Raw genomic sequence first — 27368 nt, 5'->3', positions numbered from 1 at the left:
CTCACTTCCTCCTCTTATAAAATGGCTAATCCTACCAGGAGGGCCCCAACCTCATGAGCTGATGTAACCCTAATCACCTCCCAAAGGCCCCATCTCCAAATACCATCACATTGGGGGTTGGGGCTTCGACATATGAATTTCAGGGGGACATAAACATTCAGTTCATAACAGCCCATAATTTTTTATTATCTCTCTTTTTATGATGTTAAGATTGATTATTGGGTGTGAGTGTAGTCAGCCTGATCCATCCATTATGAGGTTTCCCATCAACCTTTCACCTAATGATTTCAGCAGCCATTAATGTTTATTACCCAGATCCATTATTTTATTAGCAATTGCAAAATGGTGACAGACTAATTTTTGTCATTACTTTTGAATTCCACATCAGCTATTTGGTTACCCTGAACAAAAGGAAAGTAGGGTAGGAAAAGCAGGATAAATAATTGATTTTATTCCCCTTTTATTTACTAGTTTTCAGAATAATGAGTTGGCTCCCTGACATTCTCCAAAAGTGATCAATGAGGTGCTTTTGTTTTTAACATCATTAGACCTCATAGATTTTTAGCATATTTGATGTATTTCAATCTATTGCAGTTGATATTATTTTTGATTCCCAAATTGTCCTTTTATATTGACTATTACTTCCTTTTGACACAATCCTATTAATCTTTGATATCTTCCTTGCTCTGAGGTACAACAAGATATTATAGATTCCATTTCTTGCCCCAGTCCTGGAATCAGCCATTTCTTTAAGGAGTTCCAGTTCCTGTTAGTAAGAAGTGTTATTTAGAGACCACGATCTGGTTGCTAGGAATAGTCACTGCTACAGAGTTGATCACTATTTCTAAGCCTTTTCAGTAAGAATGCTGACATTTTTATTGTGACATAAATATTAGTATTCGTTTTCTAAAATTACCTGAATTTGAAGCTGCAGGGAATTATTAAAGAGTGGAAATTATTCTCTGGCCATTCACAAAATGCTATTATAAAAATAGCCTCTTATTTTCTGCTTTTCTCTACATCTGCACAGCATTTTCTAAGGCCTACTTCCTCCAGGAAGCTGGAATCAAGACTGCCAGCAGCTCCCAAGAGTGCTTCTCCCCTCTTTCCTACCAAAGAGGGACGAGACTCTAGTCCCAAATTCCTAATTCCAGAAGGGCTCTGATTTGGTTGGTTCAGGTGTCCATTCCAGGATCAGTCTACTGGTGGCCACAAGGTTGAACTGTCGTGCCTGGGCAAATTGGGTCAAATTCCCACCCCTAGACGACGCTTATGGTCATGGCGAGGGGCTCCTCTAAGACATGGAAGTCCCACTAGAACCCCACGGTTGAAGTGGAGGTAGGAGCATTTCTCAGAAGAGTTGAAGGAATCCATCAAATCAGACAAAACTATAGTAGAAGTCCCTGTGCAGATATCAAATTTCTCTCCTTTTATCTTTAATCCCACAGTATCTACCTCCAGTTCTATATATTTTGTTAAATTTTATTAAGGTCATATAAAACCCACATATTTGTATTTGTTATCCATTACTGGGATTACTTCACTCAGACAGGTGCCTTCTGAACCTCACTACCTGATAATCTTTCTCAAGTCTAGTTTTGAATCATTTTATTCTCTAGCTGCAAAACCTTTGGTGACTCGCCATTGCCTCACAATTTGTTCCCAAGCTATCCTTCCTGGATCACAGAATCTTAGACATCCCTGGAGGTGATCCAGTCGAACCTCCATTTCACTAATGAGGAAACTGAGGTCCCAGAAGGTGAAAGGACTAACCAAAAGGCACCCAAGTAGAAAGTAATAGAGTTAGGACTAACCTAAGTCTTCTTTCCAACCAAACTGCCAGTTAGACTTCTTTAGGTCGTGCCCTGTGCTACAGCTAAACTGGCCACTGTCACCTGAATAGGTCAGAGCTCCCCTTGCTTTGTTCCTTCGCTCTTGCCATCACCTACCCCTCGAACATCCTCCCTCCACCTCTGCCTTTCAAACTCCTATCTGCCTCTCACACTCCTACCCAACACACAAGACCCACTTCACGTGCCACTTCCTGTGAAGCTTTTCCTGAACTGTCCTCTGGATGAAATTTCACCCTCCTTAGAACCCTGCAAGTGCTTTGAACCTCACTTACCATTACAGCTAATGCCCTCCAGATTAATAGTGCCTCAAGGTCAGGGATTCATCTCTTTATCAAGTGTTCGGCACATTGTGGACACTCAGTAAATGTCTGTTGATCTGAACACATTGAACCCCCAGCTCAGTGAAAGCTCCATATAGGTGACATAAGTTTCCTTCCCAATCCTCCATTCCTTTCTTTCTTTTCTACCGTGAGACTCCTTCCCCTGGGAAAAAAATCACCTTACTTGTGACTTACATTTTCTCATGACCTGCACATTTTCACCTGCTTATTCCCAACCAGAAGGCATCTGCCTTAGTTATTTGAGAACATCTTAAAAATGTTCATACTTCACCCATCCCCACCCCCCTCCTCTACACATCCAGGTTCTGAAATACCTTCTTGGTGTGTGTGTTGAGGGGAGGGAGGTAGTAATAGCCCCCTAGTTGGGAATCATTACCTGCGTGAACCCACGATACGGACAGGATAGGTGCGGCTGCACAGTATCCGTTAGCTGTGTTGGGGGCCTTCCTTATCTCTTTGCAGTCAGCTTTGGCCTTCACTACTCCATAAACCTCTAAAAGGTCCCCACTGATCTCTCTTGCTTGCTAAATACCCAAGTCTCTTCTCAGCCTTCACCCTCCTGCATTTTACGGCAGCATCTTACACTATTTTCCTACATCTCTCTTGAAATTTTTACTCCCTCAGAACACTGCTTCTTCTGGTTCTCCAGCTGCTTCTCAGTGAGTCCCTTCTTGGCCTTCTTCACTGGCTCCTCTAACCTTAAATGTAAGCGTTCCTCAGCATTCTGTCTCCACCCTTCTTTTAACCTCAATTCTGAGTGGCCACATCTCTTCCCTACTGGCTGCCCTGCTCGTCTATCCCAGCCCTTTGGGAGTGCTCAGCTCTCTGAAATGCCAATTTAACTGGGAGCCCTGTATTTTTATTTTCTGTATCTGGCAACATTGTCTGCCTAGCTCCGGTCCAAGCCCTGTATGTCTATTGACTTATTTCACCCTTACAATAATTCTGTGAGTTAGGTATTATCTTTATCCTCATTGAGGTCCCAAGCGTAACCTGCTCAAGACCACACAGGTGATCTTTTTGGCCTCAGGCAGGCTGACCCCAGAGCCCTTGCTTTAACCATTTCTCCATATTGGCTTATTCACCCACAGCCATCCATAGAAGCCATCAAGATGATGAACTCTGCCATTTCTTTTCCTTATAGTGGTGGCAGGAGCAGAGGCAAGAGATTTGTAAAAGCTTAGCTTTCTTGCACTGATGCCTACCACGGGCAGTGAAGTGTGTAGAAATTCTGCAGCCCGAAGAGCGTCTCCACCCCACGGTTCTCACCACAATCTCTTTTATGCTCAAGTGTGCTGATCTCATCCTTCTTTACTGCACAGAAAACTTCCAAACTTCTCCTTACACTTTCCCCCAAGGTGTAGCAAGCTGGGCGATGTGTTGCTCTGTCCCTAAGGACAGTTTCCTCCATTTTCCAGGGGCTTTTCTCACTAGATCATTAATATGACAAGAGGACAGTGCCACGCTGTTCAGTGTTCGTTCCTTTTGGTTGAGTTCCAGTTGTGTTCTTGGCTCACCTCTTTTTTATAGACACAAGGCTCTTAAGCCTCCTAATCATATCAGTAATTATTCCTACTAACTAAAACTAAAAATTTCCATCCTCCAATTTGGTACTTACATTTTCCTGATCAATGCCACCCAACACGTCAGTGATTTAACTCTGATGTTTATGGAGATGGACTTTCAAATCTAGCTCCCCAAGCAAAGGCCCTCTCCAGAACCCACTCACATTTCCAGCTGCCTGCCCTCTTCTGGGCTCCTATGGCCATGCTCTTTCTACTTCAGATTATATGTAGCCAAGTGCACGTGCATTTCCTTAAGGAGTGGCTGGAGAAGAGGCCTTCAGCAGCATACTGTTGTATAGGCCCAATTCCTGTGTCCGATGTTATTCTCTAGGTGTTCTAGTCACTTACCTTAAGCAAGTTTTTATTGAAATGTCCAAGCAGTGTATTCTCTCTGCGTGTAAAAAAATATACAGTATTTTGATATAGCAACTTATGAAAGCTATAGCTTCTAAAGATGGATTTTTATTAATGGAGACTCTACAAATGAATGAAGCAAGACCCTGAGTTTTCATGTTCCCGGCACTTGACTACAGGTATTTTAATAGATTTTTAAATTCCATATCCTTAACAGAAGACTTATTTGTCCTTTTCCCTCCTCGTCGTGGGTTTAAGAGGCTGAATTTACTGTTTCTGTCTCTTCCTAACAGGTCGGTCAGGCCAAAGATGAGCTGCTGACCAATCAGCTGATAGGCCACCTGATGGGGGAGAACGATGGCATGCCTAAGGTGCTCACAATGCGTTCTTCACTTGCATTCTTAAGTATCAGAGTTATGATTTGACTTTATTCTGCTGTGTTTTTACCTATTATGGCTTTTGCATCATAGATGTATAAAATTTTTTCTCTGAAGGTGGTCTTGGGTCATCTGGACAGACCCTGCATTTCAGAGGATATTGTGTACATTCACCTTTTGAAATCGGTACTGCCACCTGTGAAATAGCCACACCTCTCTAGATAACACACCTCACCACCCGCAATTTTTCTCAAATGTTATAGAGTTTTATTTATTCCAGGAACTATGAAAAGTGATTATTAGAACTATGAGTGAGCATTAATCCCGAAAAATCAGTGTACCTGGTTCATATTTCAAAAATTATGGGAATTAATAGAAACCATATTTAACATAAAAGTAACTCACTATAAATATAAAGTAGAAATAAATCATTAAGAATGTATCTTCAAAATATGTGACTTTCTTGAAGTTTGTGCAGAAGTTGGTCTTCTCTCAGTCCTAATGAGGACAGACTCCTTTGAGAACGCCCCCAGAGCTTTTTCTTCCCGAGTGCTTGGGTGTTTAAGGGAATCTGCTTGTGAAGGAACTCAAGTAACTGATTTGGAGAAAAGGCACTAGACTGTCATAGCTGGAGAGGATCGTAGTGATCCTGATCCCCGAGATAAAGACCCCGAGACCCAGGGAGGCCAAGTTAACCTGCCAAAGGGCACCGGCCCTTAGACTGCTCCAAACTGCCTCGCCTATGTCCACTTAGTCTAATAATCAAGAAACCAGTATCACATCAACAGTGTGGGAAACTGTCTAGATTTAAAGAGAATAGGAATGAGAAATGGTCAAAGGCCAAAGAAAATTTTATAGGCCCGAGAAATTTATGTAACTGTAAAAACTGTTGAAATTTTGCAAAGTTGGGTCTCTGTATAAGAATGCATTTCTGTTTCAAGCACATCTGAGAGAACTCGATGGAGTGGAGTTAGGAATAGACTCTGAAACCTGATCGCTGTGGTTCAAATCCTGGCTCTGGAGAGTTCCTGGTGTGTTTCAGTTTCTCATCAATGAAATTAGTGTATAATCGTGCCTTCCTCACAGGGAGGGTATGAGGATTTAAATGAGTTAATATTTCTCAAGTACTTAGAATATTACTTGGCACATATTAAACTCTGACTAAATACTTGATAAATTCTTTATTCATTGGGTTTTTAAAAACACTATCAATCCTCACTTACTGTAAAGTAAGTGTGATTCTAACTGAAATGCAAAATTTTAGGTGTTTCTCCCCTAAGCTAATGAAGAAAGTGATGTTTCTCTAACGATTTGTATGTCAGGATGCCAAGTACCTGTTCCGCTTGTACATGGCCCTGAAGCGGTACCGAGAAGCCGCCCGGACTGCCATTATAATTGCCAGAGAAGAGCAGTCTGCAGGTAGGTCCCTAACATTCATGTTTTTCTCCCCAAACAAGTAGTAGAATCAAGCTCCCAAACCCTTCTCTGCCCATGGCTTTCTAATTCTAGGCTTGCTTTGAACCCAGAAGACCAGGGATGACCGTTTCTAGGTTTCAGAGAAGTAAAATAATTCACCCCCACAGGGGATATAGATTAACTCCTCTCAGGCCTTCTCTTGTTAGGAGCTATTTCCTCTGCTCCTTCCCGGCCTCACAGTTTCTGTCTCCAGGATGACATCTCTGCCTCTCCAGCCCACAGCCCCCTCCTGCACTCTCACAACACTTTCTTTCCATCCCATGTATTTGGCCTTAACAATATAAAAGATACTAGACGATGAAAGACGATGTGGTGTTATTATTGACCTAGTTCTTTATAGTATGCAGGAGCTATTTATAGAATCTCCAGATTGGTTCTGTTCACTTATATGCTTAGTAAATATTTATTGAATAAGTCATAGCATTAGTCTGATATGTTCACTAATTTTTGCAAGCTGATTCTTTTAAATGTTCATAAATATGGAACACAATTTTGGAAAACATGGAATTAAAGAAGTCATTCTTTATTCAGCCTATGTTTACCTGTGTCAGTCAGATAACTGCTAGGAGCTCAGGATTCAGAGAACTGAGCCACAGTTCCATCCTCAAGGATTCATGATTCGATGGGAGAGACAGAAAGTACATTCACAGTGATAAGTGCCAGAAAAGAAAGAGAAATACATTAAAAGGGCACCAGGAAAGGGGCTCCACCTCATCCTGAGGGTTGGGGTGGGGGAAGTTGGAGGATGGAGATGAGAGAAGACCTGAAAGCTTCAAAGGGTTTCAAAGCTTAATTTCTTAAAGGATGAGACAGCAGGAGATGAGGGAGCAAGGGGTGTTCGGGGAAGAGTAACAGCATGTAAGGAGGAGCCAGGGACACTGAGGCATTGACCATGACTGCACAGGAGGGGAAGGGCAAAGATAAGGTTGGAAAGGTAGGCAGGCAGATCCTGAAGAACTGAAGTCCTCGCTCAGGAATTTGCACTTGATCCATAGGCCTTGGGAGGGTTATGCTGTAGGCCTTGAGGTTTGGGGCCTCAGAATGGAGGCAGATGAAGCTCAGAAGGAATTCTGATTATACATTACCACAGAGAGAGATGATGACAAGCACTGGCAGTGGGCCTCAGGGAGAAGGGCTAAATTTGAGACACTTAAGAAGGCAGACTCAGAACTCGATGACCCATTGAACTTTGGGGCCAAGTGGATGCCCCAACGAAGAGTGAGACATCTAGGATGCCCCCATTTTCTTCCTGAGGGACTGGCTGGATGTTAGTATCATCAATTACAATCGGAAAAACTACTAAGTTACTTTTTGTAAGAAATTATTAAGATATTTCTAATAACATGATTAACAAAAGTCATTCGTAAAATGAGGGCTTGGGCCAGCCTGGTGGCATAGTGGTTAAGTTTGTGTGCTTTGCTTCAGCGGCCTGGGGTTCACAGGTTCAGATCCCGGGCGTGGACCTACACACCACTCATCAAGCCACGCTGTGGCGGCATCCCACATACAAAATAGAGGAAGATTAGCATAGATTTTAGCTCAGCAACAATCTTCCTCAAGCAAAAAGAGGAAGATTGGCAACAGATGTTAGCTCAGGGCCAATCTTCCTCACCAAAAATAAATAATAAAAATAAAATAAAATGAGGGCCATAGAAAGTCCCTAGCATTCATCTTTTGCAATAATGTCATTTTACCACCTTTTTTCAAGGAAACTATCGGAATGCACACGACGTTCTCTTCAGTATGTATGCAGAACTTAAATCCCAGAAGATCAAAATTCCCGCTGAGATGGCCACCAACCTCATGATTCTGCACAGTTATATACTAGTGAAGGTGAGGCTCTTGGAGTGACTTGGGACATACCTGCCAGGTGTGCTTACACCCATAGGGATCTCTCTGGGCCCCTCTCCACTGGATTAGAGCGATTTCCTAGATCTCTATATTGTTAAGTGAAAAAAGCAAGATACAAAACAATTATACAACATGCTGCCTTTTGTGTACAAAAAGGCAAAAATTAGAATGAATATATATTCATTGCAAGATTAGAAACAGACTCCAAAAACTAGCAAAAGTAGTTTCCTAAAGGGAACAAGGTGTGGGGCAGAGGGGGCACAGCGCCAAACCCCGATCAGGGTGGGAGGGACTAAGTGGGCGAGCAGGGTTCTCCATGTATATATTTTATGTTATTTTGATTTTGAAGCACATAAATGTATTACCTGGTCACACACAAAAAATATCTACTTAAAACATTTTTGTTTAACCAGAGCTTACTAGTTTATTAATTCTAAGATAGTGGATTTTATACAATTCTACCATTTTTAATAGTATTTAGTTTTCTTCTGAATATAAAAATAATACATATTCACTGAGAATATTTAAAGAATATCAAAAAGTACAATGAAAAAGGTAATTCCCCCTTTACGTGCATCACCCCAATATAACACTTGTTAACACTGTGTTGTGTCCTCTCTACTTCTATAAATGCATGTGTGCACCCTTTTATTACTTTTTTACCACATTTATATTTATGTCCAGTTGTCGATTCTGCTTTTTTACCAGTAATTTTCAATAAAAAACAAAACAGAGCATACAAATCTCAAATACTTGTATGTACAATTTATATAAACATTATATGATGGATAAATGCTTATGTATATTTAAGTATACCCTCATATCTTTGTAAGATACAGGCAGTCTCCAACTTACGTATTTTTCTAAATTTTCATTTGTATCAAAATCTGTCTTCTCATATTAACAGTAATAGATTGGTTTTCAGGCCAGTCCACAAGAGCTTATGTAACTTTGAAAGTACCTAGAATAAAGTAGTCACGTTATGAGTGATTTAGAGCCTAATTACGTCTATGGTAACACTGTGTCCAGTAGAAGTCTCTGCAGTGACAGAAGTGTTCGGTATCTGTGCTTCCCAGTATGGCAGCCACTAGCCTGGCTATGGAGCACTTGAAATACAGCCAATGCAACTGATTAAGTTTTTTATTTTATATAAGTTTAATTTTTAAATTTAAACGGCCAGATGTGGCCAGTGGCTGCCACCTTCGGCTGCACAGGTCGGGAACACTGATTGTAAGGGAAAGTTTAGAATTCCCACTTGCAAGCTCCAGGAGTACATTTCCCTTCAGAGCAGCGCGAGGACTCCTGTCAGACAGAAGGGAACAGAAAGTGGTGGTGCCAATGTGCTGAGGGCACGGAATCCAGCAAAGTGGGGCCTTTAGGAGTGCAGGGGGGGATAGATACAAGTTGGTGGAAGATGAGGAGCAGAAGTAAGGAGTCCTGTGAGAGGCCCTCCGGGACCAGGGCTTTCTACCCCAATAAGCCATGGGGATGCTTCTCGAGTCTTTTTCTTTTCCTCTGGCCCCTTACTTCCACTGGACCAGACGTCCTCCTCCCCTCCCGCTGAAGAGCCAGCACCTTTGTGACTTTTCCCCTCTGCTCCCATCTCTTATGTGAGCACCAAACATTTTCAAGATTTTCTAAAATTTTTATCTGCTTGTGATATCAGAAGGGAAACTATCAGACCCTATCAAGTAAGAACAAATCGATGTAAAAATGTCACAGGTATCTTGGACCCAAAAGACTAAAGAGTCATCCATGTTTCAGGGGAAATGGAGGCTCGGCTTTGATAGATGCTTCCTCCCCAGAGCTGGGACAGGGACTTTGGCTGAAGGACAGCTTGGGACCTTTGGGTGCGGACGGCTGAGCTGGGCAGTCTGAGGCCCTGGGAGTCAGCGGAGGGTGAGGGAGGACAAGCAGCCAGGCCTTCCCTTCCCCTTCTTTAGATTCAGTTAATTTTTACTAATTATGTCGCAGTGCTCAGTAAATTATACCATCATCCATCATGCTCAGACCTGACGCCTGGGAGTCACCAAATATCAGTTCTCACTCCTAGTCTGCCTGCCTCTCTCCATCCCCACTGCCCCGCCATGTGGGCCACCTCCTGTTACCTGGGTGACTGCGGTGCAGGCATGGCCTGACCATGCCGACTCTGCCACCTCATCTCATCCTAAGTGCACCCCCTCCTTGTGTCACACCCACCTTGTACTTGCCCGATCTCAGGCCCCACCAGCCATCGCCACCCCTTTGCCTCACCACAGGCAAGTGCCCTCTTCCTGAGCAAGGAATCCTCTCCCTTTCTGCCTGACTCACCCTTCAGGTCTCACAACAACTTAGGAAGGTTGGTATTATTAGTCCCCAATAATGGCCAGTAAGAGATGGACCAGGGATTTGAACTCATGTCAAGTGGTTCAGGGCAAAGTAAAAAGCAGGATGTAGAGTCGGGGTGAGGCCAGTGAGACCAAGTGCCAGGCAGCAGCTGCTGACAGAGGAGAAATAAAGAGAAATCCCAAGCGGCATTAGCCAAGTAAGGCTGCAAGGATCTTGTGACAATCCTGTTCAGGGTCACAATCAAGGAGTTTATTTGGGGGAATAAAGCATGAATTAGAGTTAATCAACGTCTCTAAGAAGAGTAAAATATGTCATTTATTTCAGATTCATGTTAAAAATGGAGATCATATGAAAGGGGCACGTATGCTTATTCGAGTGGCAAACAACATTAGCAAATTTCCATCACGTAAGTACTGTCTGAGAAGAGCTTATAATCCACATTTCTGCCCTAGTACAGCATTATCAAATCTGTACTCACTAACTTGATCGGCCACTGTTCTAAGCTCTCTACATTTATTAACACATTAATCCTTACACCAACCCCATGAGGTGGTATAACGGGGGTCCCCAAGACCACCCCCAGGTTTGATAATTCACTAGGAGGACTCACACAACTCAACATACGGCAGTGCTCAAGGCTAATATTTGTCACAGCAAAAAGATACAAAGCAAGACCGGCAAAGGGAAAAGGCACATGAGGCAAAGTCTGGAGGCGACCAGACGTTAAGCTCCCAAGAGTCCCCTCGAAGTGGAGTCACACCACTTAACCCCTCCAGCAGTGAGCTGTGGGACAACACCCGTAAAATGATATCTACCGGGGGGAGCTTGTGAGAGACTCAGTGCCAGGGGTTGTACTGGGGGCTGGACACATAGGCACCCCCTGCTTGGCATATACCAAATTTCCACACTCCCAGAAAGCAGATGTTCAGCGTAAACCACATTGTTTGTACGGAGTTAGGCACAGAGAGCCACTCTCATCAGTTCTGGAAATAGTGAGAAATCTCCCAAAATGCCAAATGCCAGCCAAGGACCAACCTTTCAAGCAAGTCTTTCTAAGGATAAGTCTCAAGACTGCACACTTGGTTACCATTATTATTTTCCCTATTTTACAGATAAGCAAATAGGAGCAAAAGAAGAGAAGTAACACTTGCCCAAGATCACATCGTCAGCTAATAAAAGTCTGACTCTATTCTCAACCACTATAGGCCATTTCCTCTGATAAAGGTTCCAGTATTCTACATGTTGTTATAACATTATTCAGTGAATAGATTTTGTCACATTCTCTGACAGGAGTCAGCAGATTTTTTCTGTAAAGGGCCAGATGTCAAATGTTTTGGTCTTTGGGGCCATATGGTCTCTGTTCCAACTATTCAACTCTGCCATTTTGGCATAAACAGGACATAAATGAATAAGCATGGCTGTGCTCCAACAGAACTTTATTTTTTTGGACACTGAAATGTGAACCTCATATAATTTTCACATGTCATAAAATACTATTCTTCGTTTGGTTTTTTCCAACCATTTAAAAATGTAAAAACTATTCTTAGCTCATGGGCCATACAAAAACAGTCAGAAGGCCAGATTTAGCCCATGGGTCATAATTCACCAACCCCTGTTCTCTAAATGTATTCCTTTCTGTTACATGAAAAAGACTTTCAAATAATTGTATATCGTGCTGGCAAAGGGTGCAAGACACTCTCACAACTGCTGGTGGGAATGGCCATTGGTATGACCTTTCTAGAAAGCAATTTGGCAATTTATGCTGAGAATTTTTTTAAAGGTCATGTTCTTTGAACCAGTAATTCAACTTCTGGGTTTCTGTCCAGAAGAAATAATTAGATGCATGCAGAGAGGTTAGTGCATAAAGTTATTAATCTCCCTTACTCATTCATCAGCAGTCCTGTCAAATGCAAACATGTATCTCAGAGGTGTGGAGGGATCCATGCAAAAGGGAGTGCAGGTCCTGGTGTCACAAGGCGAAGCACAGCATCATCAGGGGAAAGACACTTTGATGAGTAGTTAGCTTGACTGCCCTGCTGTGCCCCTTCCTCATTAAACAGCTCTTATCTGGTTGTTAGAGAAATGTAGAGAGGTGTGATCCTGTTTTCCTGCTAAACAGGGACAGATTCATGCCGGTAGAGGCGATGTGCCTTCTGCTCTCCCGTTTGTATTGCAGACATTGTGCCAATCCTGACGTCCACTGTGATCGAGTGTCACAGAGCAGGCCTGAAGAACTCTGCTTTCAGCTTTGCAGCTATGCTGATGAGGCCTGAGTACCGCAACAAAGTAGACGCCAAATACAAAAAGAAGATTGAGGCAATGGTGAGGTAGGCAGTGACAGCTATTTCTACTATCATGTTTCACAAATGTATTTTTCAAAATGTGGCTGCTAATGTGCAGATTCACTAAGAAAATGGATAGGGGGTAGCAATTGGGATTGTATTCAGCTACCAACAGTAGAAAACCCAACAATGGCTTGAACGATTCAGGAATAACTTGACTCATATACAAGGCATCATGGTCCAAGGCTGGTGCCGCTGGGTCCTGATGCCACCAAGGACAGATCCATCTGTCATCCAGCTCAGCCATCCAGAGCATGGGAGTTTCCTCCTCATGGTTGCACAGTTGTGGTTGTCTGCCACAACTCCAGACATCACGTCCTCGTGCAAGGCAGGAAGAAGTAAGGAAATTAAAAGACAAAAAGGTCTTTGCCTTTTTATTTAGGAAGGACACCATCCCCAGGACTTCCATTTACATCTCACTGGCCAGTACTCTGCCACACTCTAGCTGCCAAGCATACTGCTGAGTAAAAACAAAGTTCTTTTGGCAAGGAAGAAAGAAAAAAATGGCTATTAGATAGGAAGCAACATCTGCCACAGAGGGACAAAAAGGGAATATTTCTCAGTGTAATAATAATAATTACACAGCCGATTGCTAGAATACAGTTCATTTCCAAACCCTGTGTAGTTCCAAAGGCATGTAAGGCAGGTGCTCCCTTCAGAAAGCAGTTAAGCAGCCTACTTTTCTAAAGGAGAACTAGGAAAAAGTAGCACTAATGTTTACAAAAGGAAACAGTAATTGCAATCATGCAGCAATGCTATACTACCACTTATTCACAGTAGTGATGGCATTTGGGGTACCTGCGGGACTCATTATGACCAAGGGACCCAGGTGTGCCTGAATCTCGACCCAGACCTCAGCCGAGGGAGATGCCTGCACCAGTAATGGCAAATGGAAGCAAATACCACCGTGTTGTCAGCTGGGCTCCTGGCAGAGAACTCTAAGCTGGCCAGGGCGACATGGAAGATCCCTTTTTTTTTAAGCTGATAAGCTTAAGTAGCTTCAGACCAAATCAGGCTGACCCAACATACCTGCCAGCATGGAGGGTGAGGTGCGGAGAAAGGGCCAGAGCACATTTACCCTGACACTTAGTGCCACGCTGGCCTAGGTGCTAGCTTAGAAGAGATGCTGTGATCTGTCTCCCACACAGGAGTGTTCTAGAGCTGTGTCTAATACGGTATCTGCTAGCCACCTGTGGCTATTTAATTAAAGTTGAACAAAACTTAAAATTTAGTTCCTCACACTATCCATATTTCACGTGCTCAAGAGCTTCCTGTGGCTCATGGCTACTGTATTGGAGAACACAGTCAGGACACTGCCATTGTCACAAAAAGTTCTACTGGATGGCGCTGATAGCCTTTACCACTTCAGTGCACAAAAGGGAGAGACAGAGGAGAAACAGCAAGTTCACCACTCCGATGGCAGAGGAAGAGAGGAGACAGCAAGACCCACCCATGTTTGCTGCCATTTACTGTGCTGTGAACTCCAGCTCCCCGGTGTGGCCCATGTAATGCTACACTGGTCAATCCTGATTCCTCTTCCCCCTTCCTGAGCTGGAGCGGGGCTGATGGTGAGCTTGCAGGGATTTCTAGTCTCGGAGTCTGACTGTGAAGAAGTAGGTGTGTTACACGTCCCTGGTTTTCCAAATACGCCTGCTCTCTGCTATCCATCTTACAGGGAAGGGAAAGCGTTTTTAAATGACGTGATTCTTCCTCACAGGAGACCCGATACATCCGAGACAGAAGAGGCCACAACCCCGTGTCCATTCTGCGAGTTTCTTCTCCCAGAGTGTGAACTCCTCTGTCCTGAATGTAAAAATAACATCCCATATTGCATTGCAACAGTAAGTTTCCTTATAATAATTTTCATTTCTTTGCGTATATATAAATATAACCCATTTGAATACTTGATGTGTGTCAACATTTTCTTCACTTCTGAAATAGTTTTATCCCTTGAATTTCCTGCAACATTTAGCATATGATTTCATGGTCAACAATGTTGAAAGTTATATTCAAAGCATATAATAATCTAAGTGGATACCGAGAAGATGCTGTGGGGCAGAATAGCGCACGCTTGGGGATCAGACGGTCCTGGGCTTAAATCCTTTTTCTGTCACTTACTGGCTGTATAACCTGGTGCAATTTGCTTTACCTTGCTAGGTCCACCCGTAACAACCCCTGTCTATTGAGATAAACTTCAGGTTGAGAGAACATGTATGAAGCCTTAGTACAATAAATACCTGGCATGCTGTAGCACTTAATAAGTGCCAGGTTTTATTGAGAATTTTAATGTTAAGACTTATTATTAAGAAACTTTAAAATATATTATTTGTTAATCACTAGACAAATATAAGCTTTATTTTAAAGGAAAATAAGCTTAGGTACATAACGATTTCACAAAATTGAAGGCTATTCTTTTATGCATGAATCGGAAAAGGAAAATCTGGCTTTAGTCTTTTGGATGCCCTCTCTTGCTCATCAGTTTTGCCCACCTATGTGAACTATCAATAATTTCCTAAGTTAGAGGTCTGGCTTCTAACTGTAATCCAATGATAATAATTGAATAATGGTGGGAGTTCTTAAAATAAAGATGAATTTTACTCTTTAAATGTACTGTTTCTAGGGTCGACATATGTTGAAGGATGATTGGACGGTGTGTCCACACTGCGACTTCCCTGCTCTGTACTCAGAATTTAAGATGTAAGTGTGCGTCGCTTCACTAGGTCACACAGATTTGTCCAAAAATAGACCTTTTATTCAGCCACTCTTTTATTCTGAAATCGCCTTTCTGTTCGTGTTCCTAAACATCTCTAAAGACCAAACTGTCTTCTTGGAAGAACCTTCTGTGACCTTTGAGAACAGTATCCTGAAAGGGGATCTTGCATGAGACTGAATATTCCTAATTCTTACACTGCATGATGAACATGTATTAAGAGGTGTAGACAGGAATATTGCTTTTCACATTAGAACAACCCAAAGGTAAAGGAATATTATATATTTAATCTACTCTGTCTTTCCCTCCCCAAACAGCATGCTGAACACTGAAAGCACATGTCCTATGTGCTCAGAACGATTAAACTTGGCTCAGCTGAAGAAAATCTCAGACTGTACCCAGTACCTGCGAACAGAGGTGGAGCAGTGAGTGGCACGAGCAGGTAAGTGCCAGACTGCCCACTCACCTTCCCAGGGCACGAGAGGCCACACAGTACACACAGCTTTACCGTTTGTACTCACACTGCCTCCTTCTTCTGCATCATGTAACTTGTCAGATTTGAACAAATCTAACAACAAAGCTTTGATGTATTTTTTTAAAAAGTGCTAAAATGCAGGTTGTACATTCTCTATAGTGACAGATTATTTGGCCAAGCAGCATCATGGCTTCCAACTAGAACATATTTTATCAATTCACATGGGCTTCTTTTTAATCAGTCTGTTAAAAGTAGAGCCAGCTAATAACAATGGAGTTAAGTTCTATAATTCAGGAGGATACACTCTAAAAAATTTTGGCTTCCGGAGATTTGAAAGATCCCCATTTCTTTTCGTTTCCAATTCTCATTTGTGTGGCATGGAAGCTGCACATACGCCTTCCACTCTGGCTCCATTGGCAAGAAGTTACTCATATGGCCACAAATGCTGCAAAGGGGGGCAGGGAAATGTAGTATCTAGTTGGCAAGCCAAAATCTCTGCCAAAACTCAGGAGATTCTTTAGCAAAAGGAAGAAGTGAGATTAGTTCTTGACACATCTTAACTTAACCTGGTTAAAATGGAGCTCTGGGTTTTCCCACACCACCTGCTCTGTCTTGCCTCTCAGTAAATAACAGCTCCATCCAACCAGTTGGTCAGAATGGAAACCTAGACATTATTTGTGATTCACCTTATTGTCACCCCATCACCCAGTCTGTGGGAAAGTTCCCTCAGTCTGCCTCCAGTGTATCTGGTTCCCTTCCAAAACCCTCCTGGGGCTTTTTATTGCACTTACCAAAACAGTGAGCCTGCAAGACTCTATATGAGCTGGCCCCAGCGGCCGCCTCTGCTCACTAATGCTGCAGCACCACTGGCCTTTTTGCTGGTCCTTGGACACTCCAAACTGCTTTCCATGGCACCTGCACTAACTTACATTCCATTCGAGGGTTCCAGCTTCCCCACATCCTCACCAACAGTTGTCAGTGTCTGCCTTTTTGGCTACAGTCATCCTAGTAGGTGTGAACTGGTATCTCATTGTGGTTTGCATTTGCATTTCCCTAATGACTAATGATGTAGAGCATCTTTTCATGTGCTTGTTGGCCATTTGCTGTATATCTTCTTTAGAGAACTGTCTGTTGAAGTCCTTTGCCCATTTTTTAACTGGGTAATTTATCTTTTTATTGTCGAGTTATCAGAATTCTTTATATATTCTAGATACAACTCCTTTATCAGATATATGATTTGCAAATACCTTCTCCTATTCTGTAGTATTTTTTTGCTTTCTCAATAGTATCCTTTGCTGTACAAAAGTTTTTATTTTGATGAAGTCCAAATTATTTATTTTTCTCCTTGGTTGCTTGTCCTTTTGGTGTCATATCTAAGAAACCATTGTCTAATCCAAGGTCACAAAAATTTATTCCTATGTTTCTTTCTAAGAGTTTTATAGTTGTTGCTCTTATAGTTATGTCTTTGATCCATTTAATTTTTGTGTATCACGTGAGGTGGGGCCCTAACTTCCTTCTTTTGCATGTCGCTATCTAGATGTCCCAGCACCATTTGTTGAAAAGACTCTTCTTTCCCCTCTTCTTCCGGGGCTGTTGTCTTTTTATTATTGATTTGTAAAAGTTCTTTATATGTATATTCTAGATACAAGTTTTTGTCAGATATATTTTGCACTTTGTGGCTTCCCGATTCTTTTTCTTAATGGTGTCTTTTGATGAGCAGAATTTGATTCTGATGAATTTATCAAAAATTTATCAATTTTTTTATTTTATACTTATGACTCTCTGTGTCCTGTCTAAAAAACTATTGCCTACTCACAAGTCAGGAACATACTCTCCTATGTTTTCTTCTAGAAACTCTAGGTCTGTGATCCATCTCGAAATTATTTTTATTTACAATGTGAGGCAGGGGTTGAGATTTTTTTTCCCCCTCAAGTGGATATCCAGTCTTTCAACACCATTTGTTGAAAAGTTGTTCCTTTCTCCATTGAACTGTTTGGGTGCGTTTGTTGAAAATCAATTGAGTTTTAAGTATGGGTCTATTTCTGGACCCTCTCTTCTCTTCCATTCATGTGTTTGGCCCCTATTTGAATACCACACTGTCTTGATAACTGTGACTTTATCGTATATCTTAAAGTCACGTATTGTGGCTCCTCCAACTCTGTCATTTTCTCCAAGATTATTTTGGCTAATATTAACCCTGTCCATCTATGAAATTTTAGAGTCAGCTTGTCAAATTCTATTTTAAAAGCTTACTGAAATTATGATTGTGATGTGTATATTTTTCTGATGCTGTGTAACAATATCACAAATTTAGCATCTTAAAACAATACACATTTCTCACAATTTTTTATTGAGATTTAATTGATGTATAACATTGTATGAGTTTTACATGTACAACATGATTTGTGATGTATGTATATATCGTGAAATGATTACCACAATAAGTTTAGTTAACATCCATCACCACAGTTACAAATATTTTTAATAAAAACTTTTAAGATCTACTATCTTAGCAACTTTCAAATATGCAATATAGTATTGTTAACTACAGTCCCCATGCTGTATATTACATCTCCAGTACTTATTTATAACTGCAAGTTTGTACCTTTTGACTACCTTCACCCATTCTGCCCCCTCCTCGCTCCAAGCCTCTAGCAACCACCAAACTTCTCTGAATCTATGAGTTCAAGGTTTTTTTTTAGATTTCACATATAAGTGAGATAATACAGTATTTGTCTTTGACTTATTTCACTTAGGATAATGCCCTCAAGGTCCATCCACTTTGTCACAAATGATAGGATTTCCACCTTTTTCATGGCTGAATAATATTCTATTGTGCACATATATCTGTATGTGTGCCACATATTCTTTATCCAGTGTCAGTGGACACTTAGCTTGTTTCCTAGTCTTGGCAATTATAAATAATACTGCAGTGAACATGGGGGTGTGGATATCTTTTCAAGATAGTGATTTCATTTCCCTCAGATAAATACCCAGAAGTGGGATTGCTAGATCATATGGTAGTTCAATTTTCAATTTTTTGAGGAGCCTCCATACTGTTTCCCATAGTGGTTGTACCAGTTTACATTCCCAACAACAATGCACAATTTTCTCCACATCCTCACCAACACTTATTTCTTGTCTTTTTGATGATAGGCATTCTAACATGTGAGGTGATATCTCATTGTGGTTTTGATTTGCATTTCCCCAATGAGTGATGATGTTGAGCATCTTTTCATTTACCTGTTGGCCATCTGTATGTCTTCTTTGGAAAAATGTGTATTCAGATCTTCTGCCTACTTTTTAATTGGATTGTTTTTTTGCTATTGAGTTATATGAGTTCTTTATGTATTTTGGATATTAGCCTATTATCAGCTACATGATTTGCGAATATTTCCTCTCATTCAGTAGGCTGACTTTTGGTTTTGTTGATGGTTTCCTTTGCTGTGCAGAAGCTTCTTAGTTTGATGTAGTCCCACTTGTTTATTTTTGCATTTATTGCTTTTGCTTTTGGTGTGAGATACAAAAATTCATTGCCAAGACTTATGTCAAGCAGCTTACCCCCATGTTTTCTTCTAGGAGTTTCATGGTTTCAGGTCTTACATTCAAGTCTTTAATCCATTTTGAGTTAATTTTTGTGTATGCTGTAAGATAGTGGTCCAGTTTCATTCTTGTGCATGTGGCTGTCGAGTTTTCCTAACACTATTTATTGCAGTGACTGTCCTTTCCCCATTGTATATTCTTGGTTCCTTTGTCATAAGTTAATTGACCATACATGGGTGGGTTTATTTCTAGGTTCTCTTCTATTCGATTGATCTATGTGTCATGTTTTTATGCAAATACCATACTGTTTTAATTACTATAGCTTTATGGTATAGTTTGAAATCAGGGAGTATGATGCCTCCAGCTTTTTTTTTTCCTTTCTCAAGATTGCTTTGGCTATTTAGTGTTTTCTGTGGTTCTATACAAACTTTAGGATTATTCCATTTCTGTGAAAAATGCCTTTGGAATTTTGATAGGCACTGCACTGAATCTGTGGATTGCTTTAGATAGTATGGACATTTTAACAATATTGATTCTTCCAGTCCATGGGCACAAAATATCTTTCCATTTATTGTTGTCGTCTTCAGTTCTTTCCTTAATGTCTTGTAGTTTTCAATATACAGGTATTTGACCTCTTTGGTTAAATTTACTCCAAAGTATTTTATTCTTTTTGATGCAATTGTAAATGGGACTGTTTTCTTAATTTCTCTGATAGTTTGTTATTAGTGTATAGAAACGCAACAGATTTTTGTGTATTCATTTTGTATCCTGGAGCTTTACTAAATTTGCTTATTAGTTCTACCAGTTTCTTGATAGTCTTTAGGGTTTTCTATATATAACGTCATGTCATCTGCAAATAGTGAGTTTTACTTCTTCCTTTCCAAATTGGATGCCTTTTCTTTCTTTTTCTTGCCTAAATGCTCTGGCTAGAACTTCCAGTACAACGTTGAATAAAAGTGAAAGAGAGGGCATTCTTGTCTTCTTCCTGATCTTAGAGAAAAAGCTTTCAGCTTTTCACCATTGAGTATGATAGCTGTGAGCTTGCCATATGTGGCCTTTATTACATTGAAGTACATTCCCTTTACACCTACTTTGGTGAAAGTTTTTATCATGAATGGATGTTGAATTTTGTTAAATGTTTTTTCTGTTATCTATTGAGATGATCATATGAATTTTATCCTTCATTTTGTGAGTGTCATATATCACATTCATTTGTGGAGGGTGAACTATCCCTGCATCCCTGGAATAAATCCCACTTGAGCTTGGTGTATGTATTTATGTATTTATATGTATTATAATGTATTGTTGAATTAGGCATGCTAATATTTTGTTGAGGATACTTGCATCCATATTCATCAGGGATATTGGCTTATAATTTTCTAATTTTCTTTCTTATAGTGTCCTTGTCTAGTTTTGGTATCAGAGTAATGCTGGCCTTGTAAAATGAGTTTGGAAGTGTTCTCTAATCTTGTTTTTTTGGAAGAGTTTGAGAAGGACTGGCATTCTTCTTTAAATGGTAGAATTCACCAGTGAAGCCATCTAGTCCTGGACTTTTGTCAGGAGGTTTTTGATTACTGATTCAGTCTCTTTACTAGTAATTGGTCTATTCAGATTTTTTATTTCTTCATGATTCAGTCTTGGTAGGTTGTATGTTTCTAGGAATTTATCCATTTGTTCTAGGTTGTCCAACCTGTTGGTGTATAGTTCATAGTAGTCTCTTATGATCCTTTGTATTTCTGTGGTACCAGTTGTAACATCTCTTTTTCATTTCTGATTTGGAGTCTTCTCTTTTTCTCGGTGAAACTAGCTAAAGGTTTGTCTATTTTGTTTTATCTTTTGAAAAAACCAGCTCTTGGTTTCATTGATCTTATCTATTGTCTTTGTAGTCTCTTTCATCGACTTCTGCTCTGATCTTTTTTTCTTTCTTTCCTTATGCTAACTTTGGGTTAGGTCTTTCTTCTTTTTCTAGTTCTTTGAGATCTTTCTTGTTTCTTAATGTAGGTGCTTATCACCATGAGCTTCCCTCTTGGAACTGCTTTTGCTGCATCTCATAAGTTTTGGTACATTGTATTTTCATTTTATTTGTCTCAAGGTATTTTTTAATTTGTCTTTTGATCTCCTCTTTGACCCATTGGTTGTTCAGTAGCATGTTGTTGAATTTCCACATATTTGTGAATTTTCCAGTTTTCTTCTTATAATTGCCTTCTAGTTTCATACCATTGTGGTCAGAAAAGATGCCTCATATGATTTCAGTCTTCTTAAATTTATTAAGGCTTGTTTTGTGGCCTAACCTATGATCTATCCTGGAGAATGTTCCATGGGCACTTGAGAAGAATCAGTATTCTGCCACTTTTGGATAGAATGTTCTATAAACGTCTGTTAAGTCCATCTGGTCTAACATGTCATTTAAGTCCAATGTTTCCTTATTTTTCTGTCTGGATAATCTATCCATTGATCAAAGTGGGTTACTGAAGTCCCCTACCATTATGGTATTGCTGTTTCTCCTTTTAGGTCTGTTAATATTTGCTTTACATATTTAGGTGATCCTATGATGGGTGCATATTTATAAATGTTTTATGCTCTTGTGGACTGACCCTTTTATCATTATATAATGACCTTTGTCTCTCATTATAGTCTTTGTTGATGTTTTGTGATATCTACTATAGGTTTTTGCTTTGTGGATACCATGAGGCTTACATAAAACATCTTATAAGTCTATTTTAAGTTGAGAAGAACTTAAGTTCCAACATATTCTAAAGCTCTATGGTTTTAGTCTCCCCCTCCCATGTTTTATGTTTTTGATGTTACAGTTTACATCTTTTTATCTTATATATTCATTAATAAATTATTGTATAGTTTTTACTTTTGTCTTTTAACTTTCATACTAGATTTATAAGTGATTAACCCACCACCATTATGACATTACATTATTCTCAATTTAACCATATATTTGCCTTTCCCATTGAGATAGAAGTCCCTTTAACATTTTTTTTTGTTTTTGGCAGAAGATTAGCCCTCAGCTAACATCTGCTGCCAATCCTCCTCTTTTTGCTGAGGAAGACTGGCCCTGAGCTAACATCCATGCCCATCTTCCTCTACTTTATATATGGGACGCCTACCACAGCATGGCTTGCCAAGTGGTGCCATGTCCACACCTAGGATCTGAACCGGTGAACCCTGGGCCACCGAAGCGGAATGTGCAAACTTAACCGCTGTGCCACCAGGCCAGCCCCCCCTTAAATCTTGTAAGGCCAGTTTAGTGGTGATGAACTCCTTTAGCCTTCCTTGTCTAGAATACACTTTCTCTCTCCTTCAATTCTAAAGGACAGCTTTGCAGTTTTTCTCTTTCAGCACTTTTCTGAGTATATCATGTCACTCTTCTGGCCTGCAAAGTTTCTGCTGAAAAATCTGCTGATAGTCTTGAGGGTTCCTTTGTATGTGACAAGTTGTTTTTCTTTCACTGCTTTTAAGATTCTCTCCTTGTCTTTAACTTTTGGCAACTTAATTATAATGTGCCTTGGTGTGGGTATCTTTGGGTTCTTCGTATTTGGAACTCTCTAGGCGTCCTGGATCTGGATGTCTGTTTCTTTCACCCAGTTAGGGAAGTTTTCAGCCATTATTTCTTCAAATTAGTTTTCTGCCCCTCTCTCTCTTCTCCTTCGGGACCCCTATAATGCAAATATTGGTCATTTTTTATTTTTTCAGCTCTGATTGGATGGGTTCCACTGCCTTGTCTTCAAGTTTATTGATCCTTTCTTCTGCTTCATCTAATCTGCTATTGAACCCCTCTATTGTGTTTTTTCAGTTCAGCCATTGTATTCTTCAACTTTATGATTTCTGTTGAGTACTTTCTTATATTTTGTGTCTCTTTGTTGAAATTCTCACTTTGTTCATGCATTGTTCTCCTACCTAGTTTATGACCATTACTTTGAACTCTTTATTGGGTAAATCACTTATCTCCATTTCATCAAGGTCTTTTTCTGAAGTTTTTATCTTGTTCTTTCATTTGGAACATATTCCTCTGTCTCTTCATTTTCCTTGACTCTGTGTTGGTTTCTATGCATTAGATAAAACAGCCATCTTTCCCAGTCTTGGAGTGGTCTCATGTAGTAAGTGAGCCTTATCATTCAACCCAGCCCTAGCTCTTGGTTGTCTCTCAAACCTATGTCTGAGCAGGCTTCTTTGTTCTTAGTGGCTCCCAGTATTTGAGGGTATGCCAAGATCTGTCAGGGTCCCAAATGGGAGGATCTCAGTCAGCACCTAGATGCAGGCTGATTGGAACCTGGACCCTTAGGCCACAGCTATTAAGATAAGTGAAAAGGACTCTTTCATGGGAAGACTGGGGGTTTCTGTCTGCCGCCTCTGTGTTGAGCCCTGGAGGGATGGCTGGTTAAGAACTGTTTCTCTGTTACAATCCAGGGGGACCTAGGAAAGCAAGCCCCACTGACCACCAGAATCAGGCAGTTAAGGTGTGTCCTCTGGGGGGCAGCTGCAAAAATCAAAGCGCCTAACTTCTGCACAAGCCCCTTTCTGGGAGATACCAGAGATCTTGGTTGAGGCAGAGGAAGAGTATAAAGGTGGCATCTGCTAGTCTCCAGTGTCTAGAAAGTACTGCAGTTGGCCCTTAGATGTGTGTTAAATTAGAAATCGGCCCCTCAGGCCAAAGCTTGTAACTTTAAGATAAGCAAATAGGCCTTTCATGGACAGACTAGGTGCATTTCAGTCTGCCCTGTGTGTGCAGGGCCCTGGGATATTAGCCACAGTGGGTCTATATGATCCCATTTAGAACTATTTCTTAATTCACTATATCCTTGTAGGTCTTGTGGTTACAAGGTCCATTGGCTTTCAAAGCTAGATGTTTTGGGAGCCCATCTCTCAGGTGGAAATCTTAAAAGTCAGGACACCAGATGTGAGGCCCAAACCCTTCATTCCTCAAGAAGCTTGGAGTTGTGAGTTCCCTCCCAGTGGTGTGTTGCCATGCTGGGAATGGGGTTCATGACAAGACTATATCTCAGCCTATCCTACCCATTTCGATGTGGGTTTTTTCTCACTCACCTGATGTGTAGGAGTCACTCAGCTAGTCTCTGGATTTTTCAGAGGGAATTGTTCTGTAGGTAGCTGTGGATTCACTATATCCATGAGAGGAGTAGTTCAGGAGCTTCCTACGTTGCCAGCTTGAACCAGAACGATCTCACAGTTCTGTGGGTCAGCAGTATAGGCATCACTTAGTTGGGTCTTCTGTTCAGAGTCTCACAAGGCTGCAGTTGGTTGGAGGTGCAATCTCATTTGAGGCTCAAAGTCTTCACCCAGCCTCTCTGATTGTTGCTGGAATTCTACTTTTTATGGTCAGAGGACTGAAGCCCTAAGGTCCTAGAGGCAGCCCTCACCTCAGTTTCCTGGCAAATGGTGCTCCCTACTACATGGAACTGTGCTTCTTCAAGTCCATCATAAAAGAGTCTCCTCCAAGCCTGCAATGTTGAAGGACTTGCATGGAGTTTATATGTAGATTTTGAGGCAATCCCCTTTCGAGGATATTCTCCCTCATATTTCAGTAGCTCTGGCAGCCATAAACTCTATTCTCTGACTCCTCAAGCTGGTAAGACTATGACTTCACTGTCATAGTTCTAGTCATCCTGTGCCCCATGGACTTGCCCTCAGGTGAAAAGCCAGATAAAAATGTTACCCAGTGGAGTTCTCTTCTTTCAAGAGTTGACACTTCTCCAATTTCTGCCTGCTCCCAAATGCCTTTGAACAGTTAGATAGAAACTCAGGACAAAATATGATATTATTTGTTGGAGGATTAACTTACAACTGTGCCATTTCCAAAAGTAGAACCTTGCCTGTGTTTTTATTAATCCTACATAGACTCTCCCCAAACACTATCCCTGCGTCAAAGTAGAGCCTTAGACCATGGCATCATAGCTACCTGCAGATATACCTCAGTGAGCTGTGATTATGTACCACCTGCTGAAAAAGTCACTATAAGTATCTTATTATATAATGAATATTGGTTGAAGCTTTGGCTCACTAACTCCTTTTAGACAAGAACTCTTAGTTTCAGGAAAATTTTTTCTCTACAGATTGCTGAGCACTTACCTTGTATTTTCTCATTCTTCCCAGTAAGATGACTATTATCATCCTCACTTTATAATAGAGGTTCAACAGCTTGCCCGCACAATTTTAGTCAGTTGCAAGGCCAAGACTGAAACTCAGTACTCACTACAGACTAAAGATTTCTAACTTGAATGTAGTGATCCTGCTCCACATCTAGAGATGAGCAAAAAATTCTTTAGTATGCTTGGTTTTATTACTATATGCCAGTCGTTACTTGAAACCCTTCTAAAGGCACATGGGGATTTTTGTTCTTTCTAGGTATGACGTTCCTGAAAAGACAGCATTTTTCCACAGGAGGCTGTGTTTCTACCCCTGGTGGATTTAAAGATGGTCTTTCCTGGATACAGAAAAAAAACAAAGGTGACCTCTCCAGGTCACCATTTTCAACTTCTGTAGAGTGGCAAAATGGTGACATGTGACATATAACATTGCTGTTTATTATACTTTGTATATTTCCTCTTCAAAGTCTTACATATTATATGCTCTGTACTGTTAATAGTAACCTATGACATAATTGTAAATATTCAGCTTTTTGATAACTTTTATATTTTGAATTATCTCCTTTAAAATAAAATGGTTGACTACATATTTGTAATGTTTTCCCGGATTTGGAGACAGAAAAAGAGAGAAAGGACGGTACCTTTGAAGCACATTATGAAGTTTGGGCAGCACAGATGTTAACAGTGTTAAGTTTGAAATAAGAAGTTTATACACATCAAGGCTATTTAAGCAGAATGAGTCCTAGAATAAAAACATCAAAAATCAGTAAAATCGAATATTTAAAAGAATGAGTGAAACTATATGCTTATATCTCCTGAGTCGTTAAACTGCAACTATGGAATTCCTGTCACAAAATTAAATCATTTGACTTCCCCTGAAGATGTACATTATTCAGAACTTCCCCGAGGCGGTTGGAGGGTTCCTTCCCTCATATCACACACACCAGGTGCATCTCACACACACCCTATTTTTCCTACCTCACTATATACGTCCTTGCCACCCAAGGCCAATGTCACCAAAGTTTGAGCATCTGACAGAAATGAGTCATACAGCCTAACTTTGAATGTATCAGATGATATAATTTTACAGTAGAGCCACCAGCATCCTGGGCATTACAGAAGTACCTACAGTAGAACCCAGAATGCCAGTAATGTTATAGACTCCACAAACATGATACCTCCAGCTTTATGATCTATTCTTCCCTCCCAAAGACTGGCTAGAGAAGAGGCCTGAGACCTTGGCCTTACTAAGTGATACAACCCACCTGTAGTCCCTTTGTTTTTCCATTATCACTAGAGGGATGCTGTAAGTTAAGGAATAAGAGCCATAGGCACTTGGGATCTGTGAGGGTAAGCACATTATATTTTGGGAGTTAAGGGCCTTAGATATTCATTCATGAGCATAATTACACCAGAACTTGTTTAGGAAGATACTTCTCGTCCATTGTTATTAACTTATGAGCCAAATAATGGCACTACAAATAATGGACTGCCAAACTTAACAAGATGAAGGAATAAAGTAGTTTGTCATAGATTACAAAATGGCCATGGATCTCAAAAAAAGCAAGCATGCAGTTTTATGCTGCAAAGATGATGTGTGGCATCTATTGGCTCCAATAAGGATTTATTAGTCACTCCATTAAAAACATTCAATCCCAACACAGACCATTTAGATTCACATCCAAACTGCAGTGGAACTACCAACTCCTATCTACCATTAACCTCAGCCGTACACCTCATGAGGGCTTCAAAGAGGAATCAAACAAACCCATCTTGTCATCCTTATATTTTAAAAAGCATTTTACAATCTCTAACTCTAAAAGTCTTTTATCTTATACACAGATTACGCTAATCATGTGTTTAGAGGATTTATAAATAAAAACAAAATCATAATGAACAAGTAAAGGACATTATTCCTTGTTCTGGCCGCAAGGAGATTACAGTGCCTTTCCTGGAAGGTACAGAGCAAGCAGGCAGACACGACTTGCATATCCAAAGGCAACAGAAATGGAAGACTATACATCAGAAAGCCATGCTCAC

At 40.6% G+C, this 27368-nt stretch overlaps 1 protein-coding gene across 1 annotated transcript in view; it reads left to right on the top strand.

Annotated features, from left to right (window-relative positions):
- LOC124236990 (WD repeat-containing protein 19) overlaps positions 1-25915 on the top strand; it is a 91666-nt gene extending 65751 nt beyond the window's left edge. The window contains exons 29-37 of the mRNA XM_046656046.1: positions 4407-4484; positions 5813-5909; positions 7675-7799; positions 10470-10551; positions 12322-12472; positions 14205-14328; positions 15108-15184; positions 15515-15639; positions 25588-25915. Coding sequence (XP_046512002.1) covers positions 4407-4484; positions 5813-5909; positions 7675-7799; positions 10470-10551; positions 12322-12472; positions 14205-14328; positions 15108-15184; positions 15515-15626 — 846 coding nt within the window. The 3' untranslated portion in view covers positions 15627-15639; positions 25588-25915. The remainder of the gene's footprint in view (positions 1-4406; positions 4485-5812; positions 5910-7674; positions 7800-10469; positions 10552-12321; positions 12473-14204; positions 14329-15107; positions 15185-15514; positions 15640-25587) is intronic.
- Positions 25916-27368: the final 1453 nt, after the last annotated feature.

Source organism: Equus quagga, chromosome 3 (assembly GCF_021613505.1).
Source record: "Equus quagga isolate Etosha38 chromosome 3, UCLA_HA_Equagga_1.0, whole genome shotgun sequence".
Taxonomy (NCBI): Eukaryota; Metazoa; Chordata; class Mammalia; order Perissodactyla; family Equidae; genus Equus; species Equus quagga.
Note: the sequence above shows the minus strand (reverse complement) of the source record. Positions and strands in the feature narration are given on the sequence as shown.